The 18,889-nt window shown below is 37.3% G+C and overlaps 2 protein-coding genes across 2 annotated transcripts; both read right to left on the minus strand.

Moving 5' to 3' along the window:
- Positions 1–3,814: 3,814 nt before the first annotated feature.
- On the minus strand, positions 3,815–12,122 carry LOC113174122 (C-C motif chemokine 18-like). The gene is made up of 4 exons (XM_026377839.2): positions 11,901–12,122; positions 4,964–5,113; positions 4,756–4,876; positions 3,815–4,155 (listed from the first exon to the last, which is right to left on the minus strand). The coding sequence occupies exons 2-4, from the start codon at positions 5,022–5,024 to the stop codon at positions 4,008–4,010; spliced, it is 330 nt and encodes a 109-aa protein (XP_026233624.1). The 5' UTR covers positions 5,025–5,113; positions 11,901–12,122; the 3' UTR covers positions 3,815–4,007.
- Positions 12,123–14,607: 2,485 nt separating this feature from the next.
- Positions 14,608–18,754, minus strand: LOC113174121 (gamma-aminobutyric acid receptor-associated protein-like 2). Its single transcript, XM_026377838.1, has 4 exons — positions 18,524–18,754; positions 16,889–16,944; positions 16,617–16,789; positions 14,608–15,146 (listed from the first exon to the last, which is right to left on the minus strand). Exons 1-4 carry the CDS (start codon positions 18,555–18,557, stop codon positions 15,056–15,058), a joined length of 354 nt encoding a protein of 117 aa, XP_026233623.1. The 5' UTR covers positions 18,558–18,754; the 3' UTR covers positions 14,608–15,055.
- Between the last annotated feature and the right edge of the window lie 135 nt (positions 18,755–18,889).

Genomic DNA, 18,889 nt, shown 5'->3' on the forward strand with positions numbered 1-18,889 from the left:
TGTTTATGAACACAACCATCGGTGATGGTAGTAAATGTGGTGGGAACAGTGTTTTAAGATCAGACATATTGTTAGGATGTCTGATGTGAATGGTTCTCATCAGGTTGAGGTCTGGACTCTTACTGGACCACTTCAGGAGGTGAATCTTGTGTCTCATTCTGTAATAGATTTACTTCAGTGTTCAGGGTCAATGTCTCACTGTGTCAATCAGCTGCTTCTAAGCTTCAGCTTGTGCACAGACATCATCCTGTAGGACAGGGGTGGACAATTCCTGCTGCTGTCCTGCTTCTTTTTCAACTGTCTCTGTCCTACAGCTAATTACCTTGATCAGATGTGTTCAGTCAATGAGAAGCTGGAAGATACCGTCTCAGATGATGGTGGAGTGGGGGAGAGACAACATGAACTGGGATCTTCCAGCACCTGATTGATTGAACACACCTTATCCAGGTAATCAGCAGTGGGTAGTTCAGGGACAGTTGGAAAACAGGCAGGTCCCTCAAGACCAGAACTGTGCTGCTGAAGACTCCCTCGATAAACCTGGGAATTCATTTTCTTCTTTGTGATGGCAAGTGGCAAGTTTTTTTTTATACTATTGCAGATTTTTGGAGCATTAGTTTGTACTTTTACTTACTAATCTAAAGTGGTAGTATATGTAATGGAGTGTTTTTAGGTGGTACCTGCACTTCTACTTGAATTTTGACACTACAACCTCTATTAATTAAATTGTAGTACTATTAACAGTACTACGTTTGTTTGGTACTAAACTGATTAATAAACACATTCTGAGAACTGTTTGAGTTCAGTAGATGGGGAATTATTCTTAACAGAGGTCAACAAAAGCAACTTAGTACGTTTCACTGTAGGCCTATGAAAGTACATTTTCTAGAGATCAGTACTTTACTTTAGTGGCTTCAATACTTTATACTTCTTTTGTGCTCCATTTTATTTTTACTGCACCATTTCTAGTTGTAGTTATTAGTTACTTTTACTAATATTACTAATATATTGTCTTCAAAGAGACAGAACTAAAAGCAAATCTCATACTCACACTTTTCCTTTAAAATGTGAAAAAAAAGAATCAAGACTTCTTCTAAAACACTCAATTCACAACATCAAACAGATAATAATTGAAATGTAACACACTATACACAACTGAATCTATGACTCTATCAAGAATTGGTGCAACATGGCCCAGAACAAACACTCATCTATGTTTATCCAGTCAGGTGAGCAGTCAGTCCATCTTTCTGTTACGTTCTTATCACATCTCTCTGGGGTCCCTCGCTGTCTCCAGGGGTCTAGTGAGGTCTGATTAGATGTAAGTGGGTGTCAGTGTGGCGCCACAGGTAAGGCTGGTCACGATCATGGCTTCTTGATTTAAAAACCAAAGGTGTTCTCCCCGCTATAAGCCACATATAAAAAGCCGTCCTCGTCCTTTTCTTTCTCGTACAGCTGCCCCATCGTGATGCTGAAACAGGAAGGAAGACTGAGTGTTACTACTGGGTATCGTCAGCCCAGGGTAACTTGATATATGGTATAAAATGGTTGTTTTATGTTTTTTTGTTTTGTTAGTGATTTCACCGTGCAGGCTGCAGTATTTATCAGTACAAACAAAATAAAAGAATAGAAAACCTTTTTTCTAAAACTACATTTTATTCAAAAATGAGGCATCACTCTGTAACAATTTCTGTCTCATTAATCTTACTGCAGCCTTTAAGGACTCCAGAAGAAAACTTCCATACTATTTAAGTAGCTCCCTTTGTAGATAATAAAAATGTTGTCATCAGAGGCTCACGTGCAGGTCTTGCTCTCAGACACTCGTGTCATTGTTCAGTGTGCTAATTATTTGGGTTCACTAAATCACAGACTGTGGTAAACACTGGGTTTGACAAACTGCAAAAACTCAGTAAATAATAATAAAAATACTTAAAATATATGCTGACTGAGCTACAACCTGAGGAGAAACAAGGTCTTAAGTTCAGCTAGTTTAGGGTGAAGTTGTCAGTTTTTATTTTCACTCAGCTGTTTCTCCACCAGACATACACAATGAATCCAGATGTGACCCTGAACAGAAAGACATCAAATGTAAAAGTCTTGCTGGCTCCCCTAAGTGGCCTTGTTTCTAACTACTTTACCTGACTAACCAGACTGACTGACACTTTAATCCTTCTAAAAATACAGAGTGAAAGTGCCGAGTAATGTCAAGTGAAACTTAAACACTCACTCCATTTCTCACTCTGCTCAGAAAGACATAAAGACCAGTGTTCGATGCTCTCCGAAGAACTTCTCCTGTATTACATGAAAATAAGTACATTTAAAGCCTACTTCAGCTCTCCAAGAAGAAAACACTGACATAAGTATGTGGTTAACTTATATTTTACTTGCAGTTTGAAACTTTTACAAAAGGCTCAGGGTTTCAGATTACAGCCGTGCTTTAACAAATGTTGGTAACAATTAATTGTGACAGGAGAGTCAGTCTGTCACAGGTGTAACCGTGTATGAACTCCAACTCCAGAAGTGTTATTGTGATGATGTATAGTGATATTAACATTAGAAATTGTTTCCTCAATGGAAGCATATTAATCATAAGGCAACACTGTAAAATAATGTTACACATTTAACAGAGCTTTAAAATAAATCTAATACTCTGAAACACAGAAAATAGTAAGAACACATCTTCCCTGGACCAAATAATATAAACGACAGATCCAGTTTGAGGAACTTGTTTTGTCTGTTGATACATTTGAAACCCAGTAAACCAACCTCACACCGACATCTGCTGTTATCAGCTGTGGTTGGTGTTTGAAGACACAGATGGAGGTATCATGATTCCAGCTCCTCCTGCCTGTCTGTGCCTGATTTCCTTGTTTTCTCCCTCCTCTGTCAGCCAGACTCAATTTAACTCTGTTTCCTCTCCTAGACCACCAGACTCACCTGACGGCAGTTCTGTTCGGCCGCAGGTTCCCGACTTTCGTCCACTGCATTATTATTATTGTCAATAAAACCCTCCTTATCTCATTTCTCTTGTCCTGTGTGGTCTCTGGCAATGGAGTCGGATCCTAGGCTCCTGACGGCATTTTGAAGAGTCTCTTTCTGGCTCTGCAGAACGTCTTCAAACACTGTTGTTGGCACAATTATGTCCACTCATCTACAAACAATGGAAACATTGAAAAGTCTGACAGTCACTTGTTCTGGTCCTCCACCAGCTCTTGTTTTCATCCAACCTGCACTGCCTGCTGTCCTCACACAGGAGACTGGAACTCAAACTGCTTCAGACATCAACATAGGATGTTTAAAATGAGGAAGAAAGCTACATGATGATTTGAGATGTCCATCAAAACCTCATCAAATGTGTAAAATGACTTGATCATCAATTAACAAACCCGGTATTAAAAGTAAGGGGAACAGCAACACCACCACTGATATTTACAAAATTAATGACGATTACTTTGTCACTTAACATCATATTTAACATGATTATGGAAATTTCAATATGTGCACAAATAATTGGATGAAGGCAGAACACAAACTATGTAGTCTCTCAGAGGTTGTAGTGGTAAATTATTCACAGTCAACTCAAAACTATTTTAGTGTTGTAGAAATATGACACAGTCTTTTTCCAAAAACCTCCAGAACACCAGATACAAAAATGAAGCTTTAATTCAGAAAACGACCTAATAACCTACTCAACATTTGAGATGTGACCATATTGAATCAGAACACAAATGTCTCACATACAGAATAAAGTATAAAATGTTGCTTTAAATTAAAATAGCAATATAAAGTTTTATAACAGAGATGCAGTGAATTAAATATTATAAGAAACATTTTCAAGATGATGCTGTAGTTGAACTGAAATCATCCAAAAACAAACTTCAGCAGTTTCCATCTTCAAACTCACTTTTTGGGTCCTAATCATCAGAGATGCAGCCGACAACAACATGTTCATTCTGTAGAAAAAAATAATACTTAATAATGTAATATTTAAACACACAGGAACAGGATTTTCAGTGTTTCTCTGAACACTTCTTGACGTTGAAAGGAGCAGATGGTGAACCGTTTTCAGTAGTTGACCTCTTAAACTGACGTAGCACAGCCTGAGCAAACTTCCAGGTGGGATCAACACAAATCGTCCTACCACAAACAGTTGTGACTCTAAAAGAAACACACAAAACATAATGAGAAAGATGTTTTTAAAGTGATGACAGGACATTTTCAAATACTGTCCAACAATATGAACATTATATGTATTATATTATATATAATTAGGACAATAACAACATTGTAATATCATTAAACAACTGGGATCTGTTCCACTGTGGAACAAATACTTTAAAAAAGCATTTAATACATGGCCTTAAAAGTACACTAATAGGTAACGTGAGCTGGGTTTAGACCGTCCTGAGACAGGTTAGTTTTTCTACTTTACTGATGATGTGTTGCTGCAATAGTAATCCTGAAATAAGCTATGCACCAAATTACTGTATTCTAACATTTAACTTTCCATTTTACACTTTTTACTCTTTCTCATGTCTGAATCCTATATGTAAAATATTAATTTCTTTGCAGATTAATAACTCCATAATGTAGTACATTTAAACATACAGTGGTACTTTAAAACACACATGTAGCTAACACATTTTACTTAGAGCTTTTACTGAAATGAAATCTAAAGTGCAGGTTTATCTTATTGTTGTTAAAGTTATTAAAGTAACAAAAAACATTCAGTTCAGTAAACTGTTTGTTTATACTTACACAATTCCTGGACATGGAGATGAGGCCATCCACATGTTTGTAATCATTCCCTTAGGAACTGCTGTTTTATTGTAGCCATTACAGCATGATGTACCCAATATTGCTTTTACTCCAACCTGACCTGGAAACACATGTTACACAGACATTTAATACTTTGTCTCCTAAATGTATTTTAGACTCACAGTTGAAAATACACAGAGTTACTGACCATCAGAGCTGTGACACAGGAAGCAGATCAGAGTCAGTACGACAACCAGCAACATCTTCATGGTGACAGAGACAGATGTTCTTCTTCTGTGTGGATCAGAGTCTTTAATCTTAAGGGCTGATCTGGTCTGATCTGTGTTGGAGACCTGCTCTGTCCTCCCTTATATACAAGTGATGCCTCTGTACCAATTTATCAGTTCAGTTCTTAGACGCAAGCGTGTGGTTCCCCTCCTGTTTCCTCTTCTTCTCCTTTCTCTGTCACAGTGGCCAATTTCTGAACCCAAGTGAAAATGTGAAGGTGGTAACATGGAAATAAATTCTGACTAAAAAAAGTCTTACGCAGAATATAATGTGGGTTTTTTCCTGCTGTTTGTTTTTAGAGATTGTTTTCTTTGGATTTTACTGTAATAAAAGACAAAAGTGAGCAGATACTAAGTCATCAGTTTATCAAAACTGGTCCAAACATCTGTCTTTGTGTCCTATAAAACATACTTAAAGGCATCTTTCTTCATTTAGAAAGCAATCAAACATATGACAACTGAAATGTCTGCAGAACACATTCATCTGTTGTGTCTTTACCATGAAAACTTTTAATAGCTCATACAAAACCTGAGACTGAGTTGATGATGAAAACTGTGTTTCTTATTGATAAAACTAATTCCTACAGCACAGAACAGCGGAGAAGGCTTCTTCTGTTCAAACGTTTACTAATTCACACACATATTGAATCACTGTAATAGACTAACAGAATATGTCTGTGTACCTCTCTCCTTCAAAGGAAAAGTAGTTGAGAAAATGGGTGTATGAGTTCTGCAAAAACAGCGTTAACTCAGAAATAATTAGCTGAATAGTAAAATAAAATAATTAAATAGATGACTTGGTACAATTACTTTACATCCATTAATATGTTAATCTCTTAATGTTAACATGTTGGACAATAGGAAATTTAAGAAAGAATATATTGAAACTGTCACTTTGAGCCCTAATGTGATGCTATTTCTCTGCTTTATTATTTATTTTTATCAACATTCATTTGAAACATTCGTCTAGAATCAGTTACAACACTAAAATAATTGCATTGCACTCGTTAGTAACAGTCTTTTTCTAGTGTGACATTAGTAATTTAAACGATGTAAAGGTTCCTCCTCAATATCTGACCTTTACACACTACACAAGTACATAAGAAACATGTGAAACTCCAGCATTCATACTGTTACTGTTGTGGTAATGGCAGAAATAAAATACATGTCTAATGTGCATATGTAGCAACAGTATACAACCGTGTCGTAGTAGTATTAGCAGTGAGAATGAGTTCATTGCTTAAGTTTAATGAGAATAATTGGACAGAGTGGAAACCTGAAGCTGGTGTAGTTTTCACTTCCTCATACTGACGCTAATGATCTAAATTATTTTTAAGATGTGATTTAGAGATGAAGTTCCCACAATCAGTCACTTTTTAGCTTTGAGATCTAAAAGCTGATTAAATAAGTTCAATATACTGATCAATTTAATAAAACCTGCAACAACAAACTTGGATCCACTGGATTCAATCAGGTTTCACTTCTGTTTCCTGTCTGGTTTTTCAGATTACTTTTCTGTTTCACTGAAGTGGAATTTATTAATTGGAATAATTTGACAGATGTGTTTGTCCAAAGCAACGAGACATGCGATCCCAGCCACAGTGGACATGTATCAAGAATCATGTCCCACAGCATTGTTTCAGCTACTTTTACTGCTAATGCAGCCTAATAGTATTAATACTATCTATTGTCACTTGTACCTTTACTAAAGTTAAACCGGCTCAGGGAGGAGTTCTGGTTTGAACTGAACTCTGACTGGGCCACTCCAGAAGGTGGATCTTGTGTCTCAGTCTGTAATAGATTTACTTCAGTGTTCATGGTCAATGTCTCACTGTGTCTCACAGCTAATTACCTTGATCAGATGTGTTCAGTCAATGAGAAGCTGGAAGATACCGTCTCAGATGATGGTGGAGTGGGGGAGAGACAACATGAACTGGGATCTTCCAGCATCTGATTGATTGAACACACCTTATCCAGGTAATCAGCAGTGGGTAGTTCAGGGACAGCTGGAAAACAGGCAGGTCTCTCATGTCCAGAACTGCCCTGCTGGAGGATCCCTTGATAAACCTGGGAAATCATCAGGCTGCAAATGAGCCTCAAATCATGATGCTCTCTGCACCATACTTCACTGTTGGGATGATGTTTTCATGTTGGGACGTTTTTGTCTTTACACCGCATGTGTTATTATCAACAGCAATAAGTTTTTGTCATGTTACTTTTTTTTATACTATTGTAGTTGTAGATTTTGGAGCAATAGTTTGTACATTTACACTGCAACCTCTGGTAAATTGTAGTACTATAATAATAATGTATACTTTATTGATCCCCTTGGGGAAATTCGTTTTGGACAGCTGCCAGACTGAGTCAGCGCTACTACAGGGTTTCAGTGTCTTGTCCAAGGACATCTCAGCAAGTAGCTAGGAGGAGCTGGGAATCGAACCACTCACTCAATTAACAGTACTATGTTTGTATGGTACTAAGCTGATCAATAAACACACACTGTCTCATAAAAATATATAAAGTCATAGTTGTAGCAGCACCAGTGTAAGCAGTACATGTTGTACATATTAACACATCAGCAGTGTGATGTGAGTGATTTTCACTTCCTCATCTGATTTCACTCTAACAGTTTTTTTTTATTCTAAGAACTGTTTTTACACTTGAGGACACATTTTTCCCTTCAATAAATATATTTTACTTACCATTGTAATTTAATGAGGTAAAGCAGAGAAGTGAAATCAAACGGCTCTTAGTTTCCTAGTTGACCCCTGGTTTGCACATTTCTATGATCTTCATCAGTTTCATTATTAAATGTGTCAGTAAATTCAAATCAGAGAAGAAGATTCATTTTGTCAGTAAAGAACAGAAGTTAGTTAGTTACTCACGCGGGGTTAATGATGAGATGTAGAGCAGACTGACTTCACTGAACCGTTGGCTGACTCAGCACTGTAGAGAGCAGGGATTTGAGTTTGTAGATAACTTCCTTCCTTTTAAAGCTGCACTGACCTGCTGACAGTCTTCATCCTAATGGAACAGGTGCCACTATTTTATCCAGGAATATAGACAGAGTTTAAATCAGGTTTGACATTAGGAAATTAGAATTTGGCAGGTCGCAGATGATCAGATTAACCTGCTAGGTTTACTCACTGGGTAGTGTTGGAGTCTGCTAGCTTAGTTAATATGTCCAGTCAGGGAAACTCTCACAGTTCAGACTGCCAGACTAGTCAGGTCTATAAGATTGAGACTGTCTCCCTCCACCACTATATCACTTGTAAACTCCCAGAAAGTATAAATCACAAATCTCTTATTCAAATCCATGTTGTTAGTGAAGTGAATCAAAGATCACCTGATAGAATCCCTGACAGTAACAGTATAAACTGAATAAATGAAATTAAAATAGTCTCCCTACCATGCCACGTGCATAGGCCATCAAAATATTTCATTAGACCAAGATGTCTTATGTAAATTAATAGATCCTCTGCTAATAACTCTATGAGCTGCCACTACAACATTAGCTCCTCACAGTAGAGTAGAGTTACTTATGGTTGTTTTAATATCAGATCACTGTCCACCATGTCCTTATTGATAAATGATTTGATTTTGCAGTATGCTCTGGACATGATTGGTCTTTGTGAAACCTGGTTTCCACTGAATTTTTAAATGAAGATGGTAAATTTATCTCAGATCTTACTTCCCACTGTGACTAATCTGCCAACGACTACATGAAGGCTCACACAATACTCAACCATATCTTCCAAACTAAAACTGTCTCAAGGCAATAATTACATTAATATTATAATTACCAATTTAATCTGTGACAATAATAATGTGTTACTGCACTGATGACCCTTAATTTGAAAAAACAATATGTTTTTTTATTTTCTGTCAGTCTGAACAGAAATAAAGATTTAAGAGCAAGAACGGACTCTGACTGAGCTACAACCTGAGGAGTAACAAGGTCTTAAGTTCAGGTAGTTTAGTGTGAAGTTGTCAGTTTTTATATTCACACAGCTGTTTCTCCACCAGACATACACAATGAATCCAGATGTGACCCTATGACCCCCCACTAACTAAGACTGTGGTCTAATGGAGTCCTGCTCAGAAAGACTAAAAAACCTTTGTATAATGCTCTATGAAGAACGTCTCCTGTATTACATGAGGATAAGTACATTTCATACCCAGTTCAATTCTCCAAGAAGAGAACGCTGACATTAGTACGTGGTTAATTTATATTTTACTTCTAGTTGCAGACTTTTACGAAATGTTGGTAAAAATGCAGAGGTACAGTCAGTCTATAACAGGTGCAACCAAAGAGACACAACCTCATAAACTACTCTACATTTTTAGAGAAGTGACCATATTAATTTACAACACAAATGTCTCACATACAGAGCCAAGAATAAATGTCATTTCAAATTAAAACAGCATTATACAGTTGTATTACAGAGATACACTGAATTCAATATTATAAGAAACATTTTCAAGATGATGTTGTAGTTGAATTGAAATCATTAAAATAAACTTCAGCAGTTTCCATCTACAAACTAACTTTTTGAGTCATAATAATCATCAGAGATGCAGCCGACAACAACATGTTCAGTCTGTAGAAAAAATAATACTTTGTATGTAATATTTAAACACACAGGAACAGGACTTTCACTTTTTCTTTGAACACTTTCGGACATTGAAAGGAGCAGATGGTGAACCGTTTTTAGCCGTTGACCTCTTAAACTGACGTAGCACAGCCTGAGCAAACTTCCAGGTGGGATCAACACAAATCGTCCTACCACATACAGTTGTGACTCTAAAAGAAACACACAAAACATAATGAGAAAGATGTTTTTGGACTGATGAACCCACTGAGATTTATCATCAACACTGCTGAGCTTTTTTTGCAGCTTTCAGCTCATTGTTGTAGTTTTCTGATCCACAACGTTACTGTTTTGATTCACTTTAAGACTCTAAGACTCTTTTTGCTGCATCAGGACATTTTCAAATACTGTCCAATAATATGAACCCTTTGATATGTTTATTATTATTATATTATTGGGACAATAACAACATTGTAATATCATTAAAAAATTGGGATCTGTTCTACTGTGGAACTGATACATTAAAAAAGTATTTAATATAAGTAATTAAAAGTACACTAATAGGGAACTGAGCTGGGTTTAGACCGTCCTGAGACAGGTTAGTTTTACTCTACTGATGATGTGAATAGTTTTCCTAAAATAAAGTCAGGAATACAGTTTATGCTGTAGAGATAAAACATTACAGAAAATGGAAATAATAAAGTAACTGAAAGCTGTACTTCTTACAGTAGACTAGTAAATGTATTAATTAAACCAAATTGGACAGTTGTTGTCTTGGCTGCAGTGAATGAACAGCTCTCCCCTGTGGAGAATCTGCAAACTACTAAACATGAATTAGTACACTGGTGAGTCATTAGGAGATTTTCACCTTTGATAAACAGCAGAAAACTATTTTCTGCAATTTTTTATTAATTATGCTGTTATTTAGTATTAAAGGAAATACTTCTTTGTAAAAAACACGCTTAGAAGCTCTAAGTGCTGTATTTAACAACTAATACTTTACAATAAATAAAAAACTTCATTTAGATGTTATGAATCTGAGAGCAGATTCTTCAGACTTTCTTTTCCTGCTCCAGATCAGTGCCCTGGTCATTAGACAAACACATAGCTGTGCACCAAATTACTGTGTACTGATATTTAACCTTCCATTTTATACTTTTTATTCTTTTTCATGTCTAATATACGTAAAATATTAAGCTTTTTTGCAGATGAATAACTCCACAATATAGTAAATTTAATTCAAACCTCAAACACATTTCCAGTACATACCTGTTCTTCCATAAAGACAAACATACAGTGGTACTTTTAAACACATATGTAGCTAACACATTTTTACTGAAGTGAAATCTTAAGTGCAGGTTTGTCTTATTGTTGTTAAAGTTATTGAAGTAACAGAAAACATTCAGTTCAGTAAACTGTTTGTTTATACTTACACAATTGCTGGACATGGAGATGGGGCCATCTCCATGTGTCTAATCAATCCCTTAGAAACTTTTACTTTTCTGTACCCATTACAACATGCTGAATTCAATGTTACTTGTGGTCCAGCCTGACCTGAAAACACATGTCACACAGACATTTAATACTTTGTCTCCTAAATGTATTTTAGACTCACAGTTGAAAATACACAGAGTTACTGACCATCAGAGCTGTGACACAGGAAGCAGATCAGAGTCAGTACGACAACCAGCAACATCTTCATGGTGACAGAGACAGATGTTCTTCTTCTGTGTGGATCAGAGTCTTTAATCTTCAGGCTGATCTGGTCTGATCTGTGTTGGAGACCTGCTCTGTGAAATAATCATTTTACAACAAATTCTCAGTTCAATGATCCCGGTAACTTTTCCAGTGTGATGATAAATTACTTTATTTATTGTTTGAACAGTTGTTTGGACAACGACAGGAGATTTCACAACTCCTGTGTGTCAGCGTTTCACGATAAACAAACAGAGATTCAGCTGCTCCTGTCTCAGACATGTTGAAACTTGTGTCTGCTCCATGCAACATGCAGCACTGACCGTACGATCACTCACAGACACTTTAACAACCTCACTGACACACAACACTGACGGAGCACCTGTAAAGATGGCGGCTGTTTCTTCACCAGCACTCACACTACGACGAGGTTAGCATCACAATGCTAAAGGCTAGCATCCTCTATTTAACTTCACTGCTACACAAAGTACTGGAAATGCTCCCCTGGACACTCACACACCGTCCAATAACACACATGTCACCATGAACAGTTCTTATGAAGCATCCATACCTGAAAATAGTTGTTATAAGAAATAAACAACTCCTCCCAACTCTTGTTTACTAAGTAATAAACTAAGTCCAGCGACACGACCCTCAGCATCATCAGCAGATCAGAGCTCCCTCTGCTGGACTCTGTCTGTATCTACACCCACTCCTAAAACAGTGAGACACTGACAGGGGTGGACGATTCCTGCTGCTGTCCTGCTTCTTTTTCAACTGTCTCTGTCCTACAGCTAATTACCTTGATCAGATGTGTTCAGTCAATGAGAAGCTGGAAGATACCGTCTCAGATGATGGTGGAGTGGGGGAGAGACAACATGAACTGGGATCTTCCAGAATCTGATTGATTGAACACAATTTATCCAGGTAATCAGCAGTGGGTAGTTCAGGGACAGCTGGAAAACAGGCAGGACCCTCATGACCAGAACTGCCCTGCTGGAGGATCCCTTGATAAACCTAGGAATTCATTTTCTCCTTTGTGATGGCAAGTGGCAAGTTTTTTTTTATACTATTGCAGATTTTTGGAGCATTAGTTTGTACTTTTACTTACTAATCTAAAGTAGTAGTATTTGCAATGGAGTATTTTTAGGCAGTACCTGCACTTTTACATGAATTTTGACACTACAACCTCTATTAATTAAATTGTAGTAGTAATAACAGTACTATGTTTGTTTGGTACTAAACTGATTAATAAACACACACTGTCTCATAAAAATATAGAAAGTCATAGTTGTAGCAGCACCAGTGTAAGCAGTAGATGTTGTACATATTAACACATCAGCAGTGTGACGTGAGTGATTTTCACTTCCTCATCTGATTTCACTCTAACAGCAGTTTTTAATTAAATTCTGAGAACTGTTTGAGTTCAGTAGAGAGGGAAACAAAAGCAACTTAGTACGTTTCACTTTAGGCCTATGAAAGTTCATTTTCTAGAGATCAGTACTTTACTTTAGTGGCTTCAATACTTTATACTTCTTTTGTGCTACATTTTGTTTTACTGCACTATTTTTAGTTGTAGTTATTAGTTACTTTATACATACATATAATCAATCTGATAGATGTTGAGATATTTCTGTGATTCTGGTTCCCAGAAGAAAGTTTAATGTGAATCTATCCAGTAGTTGACAGGATATTTTAAAGGTGAATCTCAGGATGGTGCAAGAAGAAAAGTTGTCAGTAATCAAATAGGTGCTGGACCAACGTTTCCAACTGTGAAATGCAATGCTAATATAGAAATACCAACCTTAACCTGTTTAAACCTATTACGTGAGTATGATTTTGAACATAGGCCTTTTATATCCAGAAAATGTTTTTACTTCACTTATGTTGCATGTTATGCTAAATTTACTTTTTGGTCATTTTTTGTACTCACCTATGACTCTGATGCATTTAAACACACAGCATTTTACATTTTCCTGTTTGGTGGAAAACAGTCCTTGAATGACCCATTGAAAATGTAAGCTCAAAATAACATCCTGTCGAACATCATACACATAGTCGCTGCTCGGGCTCAGTCCAACACCGCCCATAGCGACCTTGGCTGAACATTTGCAATGTGCCATTGTTTTTCCTGGCTGCAGCAGACTCACTCTGAAAACAACAAAACAGAAGAAGTGAGTGTGAAGAGGGTAAAGCACAGACAGCGCTCACTTGCTGGATGGTCCTTCTGTGACCTAAACCTGGGTGTCAGTCAAAGATTGAAGTGTTCTGAGTGTTTTGTAGTTTGTTTAGCCTCACATGCTCGAACAAATCAAAACTTGTTACATCAGTGTCTTGTCCTCAGTCAGAGAGGTTAGAAGAATAACGTCTGTTAATTTTGAGGAAGGATATGCGCTTGAAAGCAAAGGCAAGATTTCCCGCTTCTTCTTCTGAATTTTGCATCAGCAAAGATTTGTTGTTTACAACAAAATACAGAGCAAGTTCGTAGAAAGTCTGCAGAAGAGAGACGAAGAAGTACATGTAGAAAAACTACTGAACCAGACAGTTTTACGGTGATGTTTGTATGACATTGTTCTCACCAGTTAACTCCTTGATATACAGTTTTCCTCCCTTGTGACACTAACAATCTCATGTATCTATGTATAGAGGCTACAGTGGACGTGAATCCTGGACACTGTAAAGACCAGTCCAGACCAGTCCAGTTCTCTTTATGGATCTGGGTTTGTGCGTGTTCATACTGGAAATTCTTGGTAAACTATTGAGAGGAAATTAGAGGCAAATTACTGTTTAAAATATTATTGCATACTGTAGCATCTGAAACTAAAGGGCCCAAACCTTATTGTTCTTTTACACATTAAAGCTTAAACCAGATGAGGACTGCAACACAATTCAATTAATTGAAAAACTTTTTTGCTTGCTTATCCTAAAAATCTATTAAAAATATCTTAACGACATTTTCAGCTTGTCAGATTCTAAGATTTCATTTAAGATTAGATTAACATTTAAAATTCAATATTCACTGGTCAACCACAGCATTAAAAGCACCAGGCGATGCTAATGTTCTGGCTGATTAGCATATAATAAATGATTTCTAACGAATGTGAGGCAGGGGAAATCGTTATTTTTGACATTTCATACAATACAATAAACAATAAAATGTCAACTTGTTCATATGCTGCTAATAAATGGTACACGGGGAGCAAATGTTTAGTAGAGTTTTAAAATTGTATGTATGATCAACCTATTAACTGAGGAAATGCTACGATTAAACAATTCAAGCATTTGCATTTTGATCTTTTTATTGGTCAGGTCATCCAGCTACCTTACCTTCAAATAATTAAATCTTTTAAATATTGTCTTCAAAGAGGAAAGCAGAACTAAAAGCAAATCTCATTCACACTTATCTTTTAAAATGTGAAAAAAAGAATCAAGACTTCTTCTAAAACACTCAAATCACAACATCAAACAGATAATAATTGAAATGTAACACACTATACACAACTGAATCTATGACTCTATCAAGAATTGGTGCAACATGGCCCAGAACAAACACTCATCTATGTTTATCCAGTCAGGTGAGCAGTCAGTCCATCTTTCTGTTACGTTCTTATCACATCTCTCTGGGGTCCCTCGCTGTCTCCAGGGGTCTAGTGAGGTCTGATTAGATGTAAGTGGGTGTCAGTGTGGCGCCACAGGTAAGGCTGGTCACGATCATGGCTTCTTGATTTAAAAACCAAAGGTGTTCTCCCCGCTGTAAGCCACATATAAAAAGCCGTCCTCGTCCTTTTCTTTCTCGTACAGCTGCCCCATCGTGATGCTGAAACAGGAAGGAAGACTCAGTGTTACTACTGGGCATCGCCAGCCCAGGGTTACTTTATCGTTTAAAATGGTTGTCTAAAGGTTATTTGTTTTATTGGTGATTTCACCATGCAGGCAGCAGTATTTATCAGTACAAACAAAATAACAGAATAGAAAAGTTTTTTCTAAAACTGCTTTTATTTAAAAAATAAATGCAGCCTTTAGGCACTGAAGAAGAGAACTTTAATACTATTTAAGGAGCTCCCTTTGTAGATACTAAAGAGGTTGTCATCAGAGGCTCACGTGCAGGTCTTGCTCTCAGACACTGTGTGCCAATTATTGGGGTTCACTAAATCACTGACAGAGGTAAACACTGGGTTTGACAAACTGCAAGAACTTATAATTAATAACTAATAGTTAATAATAATAAAAAATCATTTATAAATAAATATAGCTCAGTGTAGTAGGGTTTCCTATCTGCCAACAACTACATGAAGGCTCACTAAATGCTCAACCATATCTTTCAAACTAAAACTGTCTCAAGGCAATAATTATATTAATATTATAATTACCAGTGAAATCTTATCAGTGTTAAGGCCCTGATAAGAAATAACCTAAAATGTTTTTTTATTTTCTGTCAGTCTGAACAGACAAACATAAAGATTTAAGAGTAAGAACGTACTCTGACTGAGATACAACCTGAGGAGAAACAAGGTCTTAAGTTCGGCTAGTTTAGTGTGAAATTGTCAGTTCTGATGTTCACACAGCTGTTTCTCCACCAGACATACACAATGAATCCAGATGTGACCCTGAACAGAAAGGCATCAAATGTAAAAGTCCTGCTGGCTCCCCCAAGTGGCCTTGTTTCTAACTACTTCACCTGACTAACCAGACCGACTGACACTTTAATCCTTCTAAAAATACAGAGTGAAAGTGCTGAGTAATGTTGGGTGGAACTACTGCTTAAACTGTGTTTGGCAACTGTCATTATTAACCATGTTTTTTCTGATATTGTTATTATATAGTGTCTACTCCAACCCATAAAATAAAATAAAACCTGCATTTTACTTTCAGCTCCTTTGACCACCTCATTTATCAAATATTAACTTTTCTTTTATTTCTTTGTATAACATTATAAATAATAAGCTCTGAGGCCACAGGAGGACTTACAGGGGACAGTGTCCTTTTAATGTGGACAATAATGACGGCTTCTGAAATCAAACTGAGTTCCTGCTGATAAAAGTCATAAATATGATTTGACTGCTGTTGACTATAACCATGGAAGCGTTTGTGCTTTGGTGACATCATATCGACGGAGGTAAAATGATAAGACCTACTTTTATTACAGCTGAGCAGAGATGTGTTGGTGGACATAAATGGACAGAATTGTGCAAAACTACTATTAATAATTTTACTTTGACTACTTGCATATTAGCATATGTCTGAAGTAAAACATAAGGGAATCCTCCATCAGTATCCTGAGCCTGACCTTGACTGAGGCACCGTTTTGTCCACAAACAGGAAGATGGCCTTCTCGGAGGGCAGCTGGATGCGTTTTCTGATGATCCACATGAACTGAGCCACTGTGATGTCAGAGGGAACCAGGTACTTCCTCTTGTCAATGTCCACGATCTGTGACCCGGATACTTTTTCCACAATCACCTGGAAAACCACACATAGGAATCACAAAATTGCTATAACCAACATGCATGTACATACATGTAACAAAAAAAAGAGATCCTCTAAACCATTTTCACTTACCGGGACCCTGTCAGGGTACTTGTTGCGGATTTTGGCAGACTCCATGCATCGATGTTCTGCAGGACAAAAATCAACATTTGTGTTAATCAGGTGAATGTTTTACAACAAAACAGGCTCTTATTCAATACTTGTTCTTCTGTACGGACAGCAGGGGCCACCAGTGATGGACAAAGATCAATATTTGACAGTTGAGGTGTAAGATTCACAGGCAGCTCTTGGGGATTAAGGTGCACTAAGACTGGCTAAGGCACAAAACCTGTCAATGTGGTCACACAAAGAGGGGACTGTGCAGCATTTAACCCGAGTAAAACATTATCACATTGACTTCATTTTTTATACATTCTATTATTTCATTACTTATATATTAAAAACCAACATGGTAACAGATTAAGACCAACCATTTTGCATTTATAAGAAATTAACATGTAATAAATAGTTCATATAAGATGTTTGGTTTGTGAGCCAACATAAAAGTTATATCGGTAATGTGTGGTGCTCATATGTGGAGGCAATATCAATGCCCAAATAATGATAATATAAATAAAATATATGAATAAAAATGTGGAACCAGAATTAACTACAAAAACAGGTCACAGTTATTATGTGGTACATGCAGCATGTAGTTAGCATGAATACTGAAACAGGGGCATAAAAATTTCAGTGGGGTTTATGGGTAATGTAGTCTTTCCACTGGCACAAAAACACTGTGGTGGACAAAGGTCAATTGCTCCTGTTTTATTCTCATTTGTTAAAAGTACTACAGTTTTAAATAACACTGAAGTTCTCATCAGCAACATGGATGACTCCTACACAACTTACTGACCCAAAAAAATGTATGTAAAGACAAATAATTATATAAAACTCAATATATATATGTGTGTACATGTGTCAGACACCAAATAAACTATTTTTTGGTGGCTGACACAATTAAATACCTGCCACTTTTGCTTATAATGTACTGAAATGACTAATCTAGTATCTGAGTATTTTCCAATCATTTCCTATTGATCAACAACTGATTAACGACATTTCAGCTTGAGATGCAAAGGGGGCCTGCAGGCCTCCTGCGACTCTTCTGCCATGATAAACAACTTTCTTAATCGACCTGGTGACGCCTGTCAGTCCTCCAGTTTGTGACAGGAGGACATAAAGAATAATATGATGTTTAGCTGCATGAACTGTCGCATTTATAGGTAACTATCCTGAAGCTGCCAGTGCCTCACTGCAGAATGGAGGCTTGGCAGATTAATGTGTCAATATCCACCATCAGCACGAAAACAGGTCGTGGTCCGGTGACAATACGAACAAAGACACGAAGCTTGGTTGGCTTCAAATAACAGGATACATCGTTTTAAACGTGAACAGAGACACACTGGCTGTTAAATGAGCTGACATTAGCATTAACAGCTATTTATAACGTCTGAGCACTGTCGATACAGCTAGCTAAAAACCAAACAAAAGCCTGAAGGACAGGCCTGCCTGGCTGCCCGTGGTCTTTAAAAGGCCCCTTCTGATGCCATTAAACCCCAAACTAATTTCCCACAGGACAAAATAAAATCTCCAAGTGTATAAAATTAACATGCGTGGACATATTTCAACGTCTCTAATCAAAATAACACCTCCCTCCTCCCTTACCCAAGGAGTGATCCTCTTTGAACATCCATTTCATGTTTGCCGTTTCCGGACTCTTTTCACTCGATGTTGCAGATAACAGACACGGCTAAAGGTTACGTTGGAATAAATTGTCTTTCCTTTTTCGTCTCCTTTAAATTAATAACTCTTAATTTAACGCGGAAGAGCAACGACAGCGCTCAACTCTCCAGCAAAACAACAAACAGCCTCCTCCTCTGTGTCCACCGACCTGCCGAGCCCCGCCCCGCCGGTGACGTCAGGCCGGGCTGTACCATTCCGCCGCACAGAGGAGGGGGGCGACAGAAGGAAGACGGAGACGCTCTGCGTTTGTACGCGTAGATTGTTCAAGATAACATGTGAATAAAAGCG

The sequence above is a fragment of the Anabas testudineus genome, chromosome 3 (assembly GCF_900324465.2).
Source record: "Anabas testudineus chromosome 3, fAnaTes1.2, whole genome shotgun sequence".
Taxonomy (NCBI): Eukaryota; Metazoa; Chordata; class Actinopteri; order Anabantiformes; family Anabantidae; genus Anabas; species Anabas testudineus.

Excerpts from the sequence above, each read along its gene's own strand:
- LOC113174121 (XM_026377838.1), bottom strand. The coding sequence starts at position 18,557 with ATGAAATGGATGTTCAAAGAGGATCACTCCTTGG. Across the intron at positions 16,945-18,523 it reads CAAAGAGGATCACTCCTTGG|AACATCGATGCATGGAGTCT; the intron begins GTAAGGGAGGAG and ends TTTGTCCTGCAG. Across the intron at positions 16,790-16,888 it reads AGTACCCTGACAGGGTCCCG|GTGATTGTGGAAAAAGTATC; the intron begins GTAAGTGAAAAT and ends GTGGTTTTCCAG.
- LOC113174122 (XM_026377839.2), bottom strand. The coding sequence starts at position 5,024 with ATGAAGATGTTGCTGGTTGTCGTACTGACTCTGATCTGCTTCCTGTGT. Across the intron at positions 4,877-4,963 it reads CCTGTGTCACAGCTCTGATG|GTCAGGTTGGAGTAAAAGCA; the intron begins GTCAGTAACTCT and ends ATGTGTTTCCAG. Across the intron at positions 4,156-4,755 it reads TCTCCATGTCCAGGAATTGT|AGTCACAACTGTTTGTGGTA; the intron begins GTAAGTATAAAC and ends TGTTTCTTTTAG.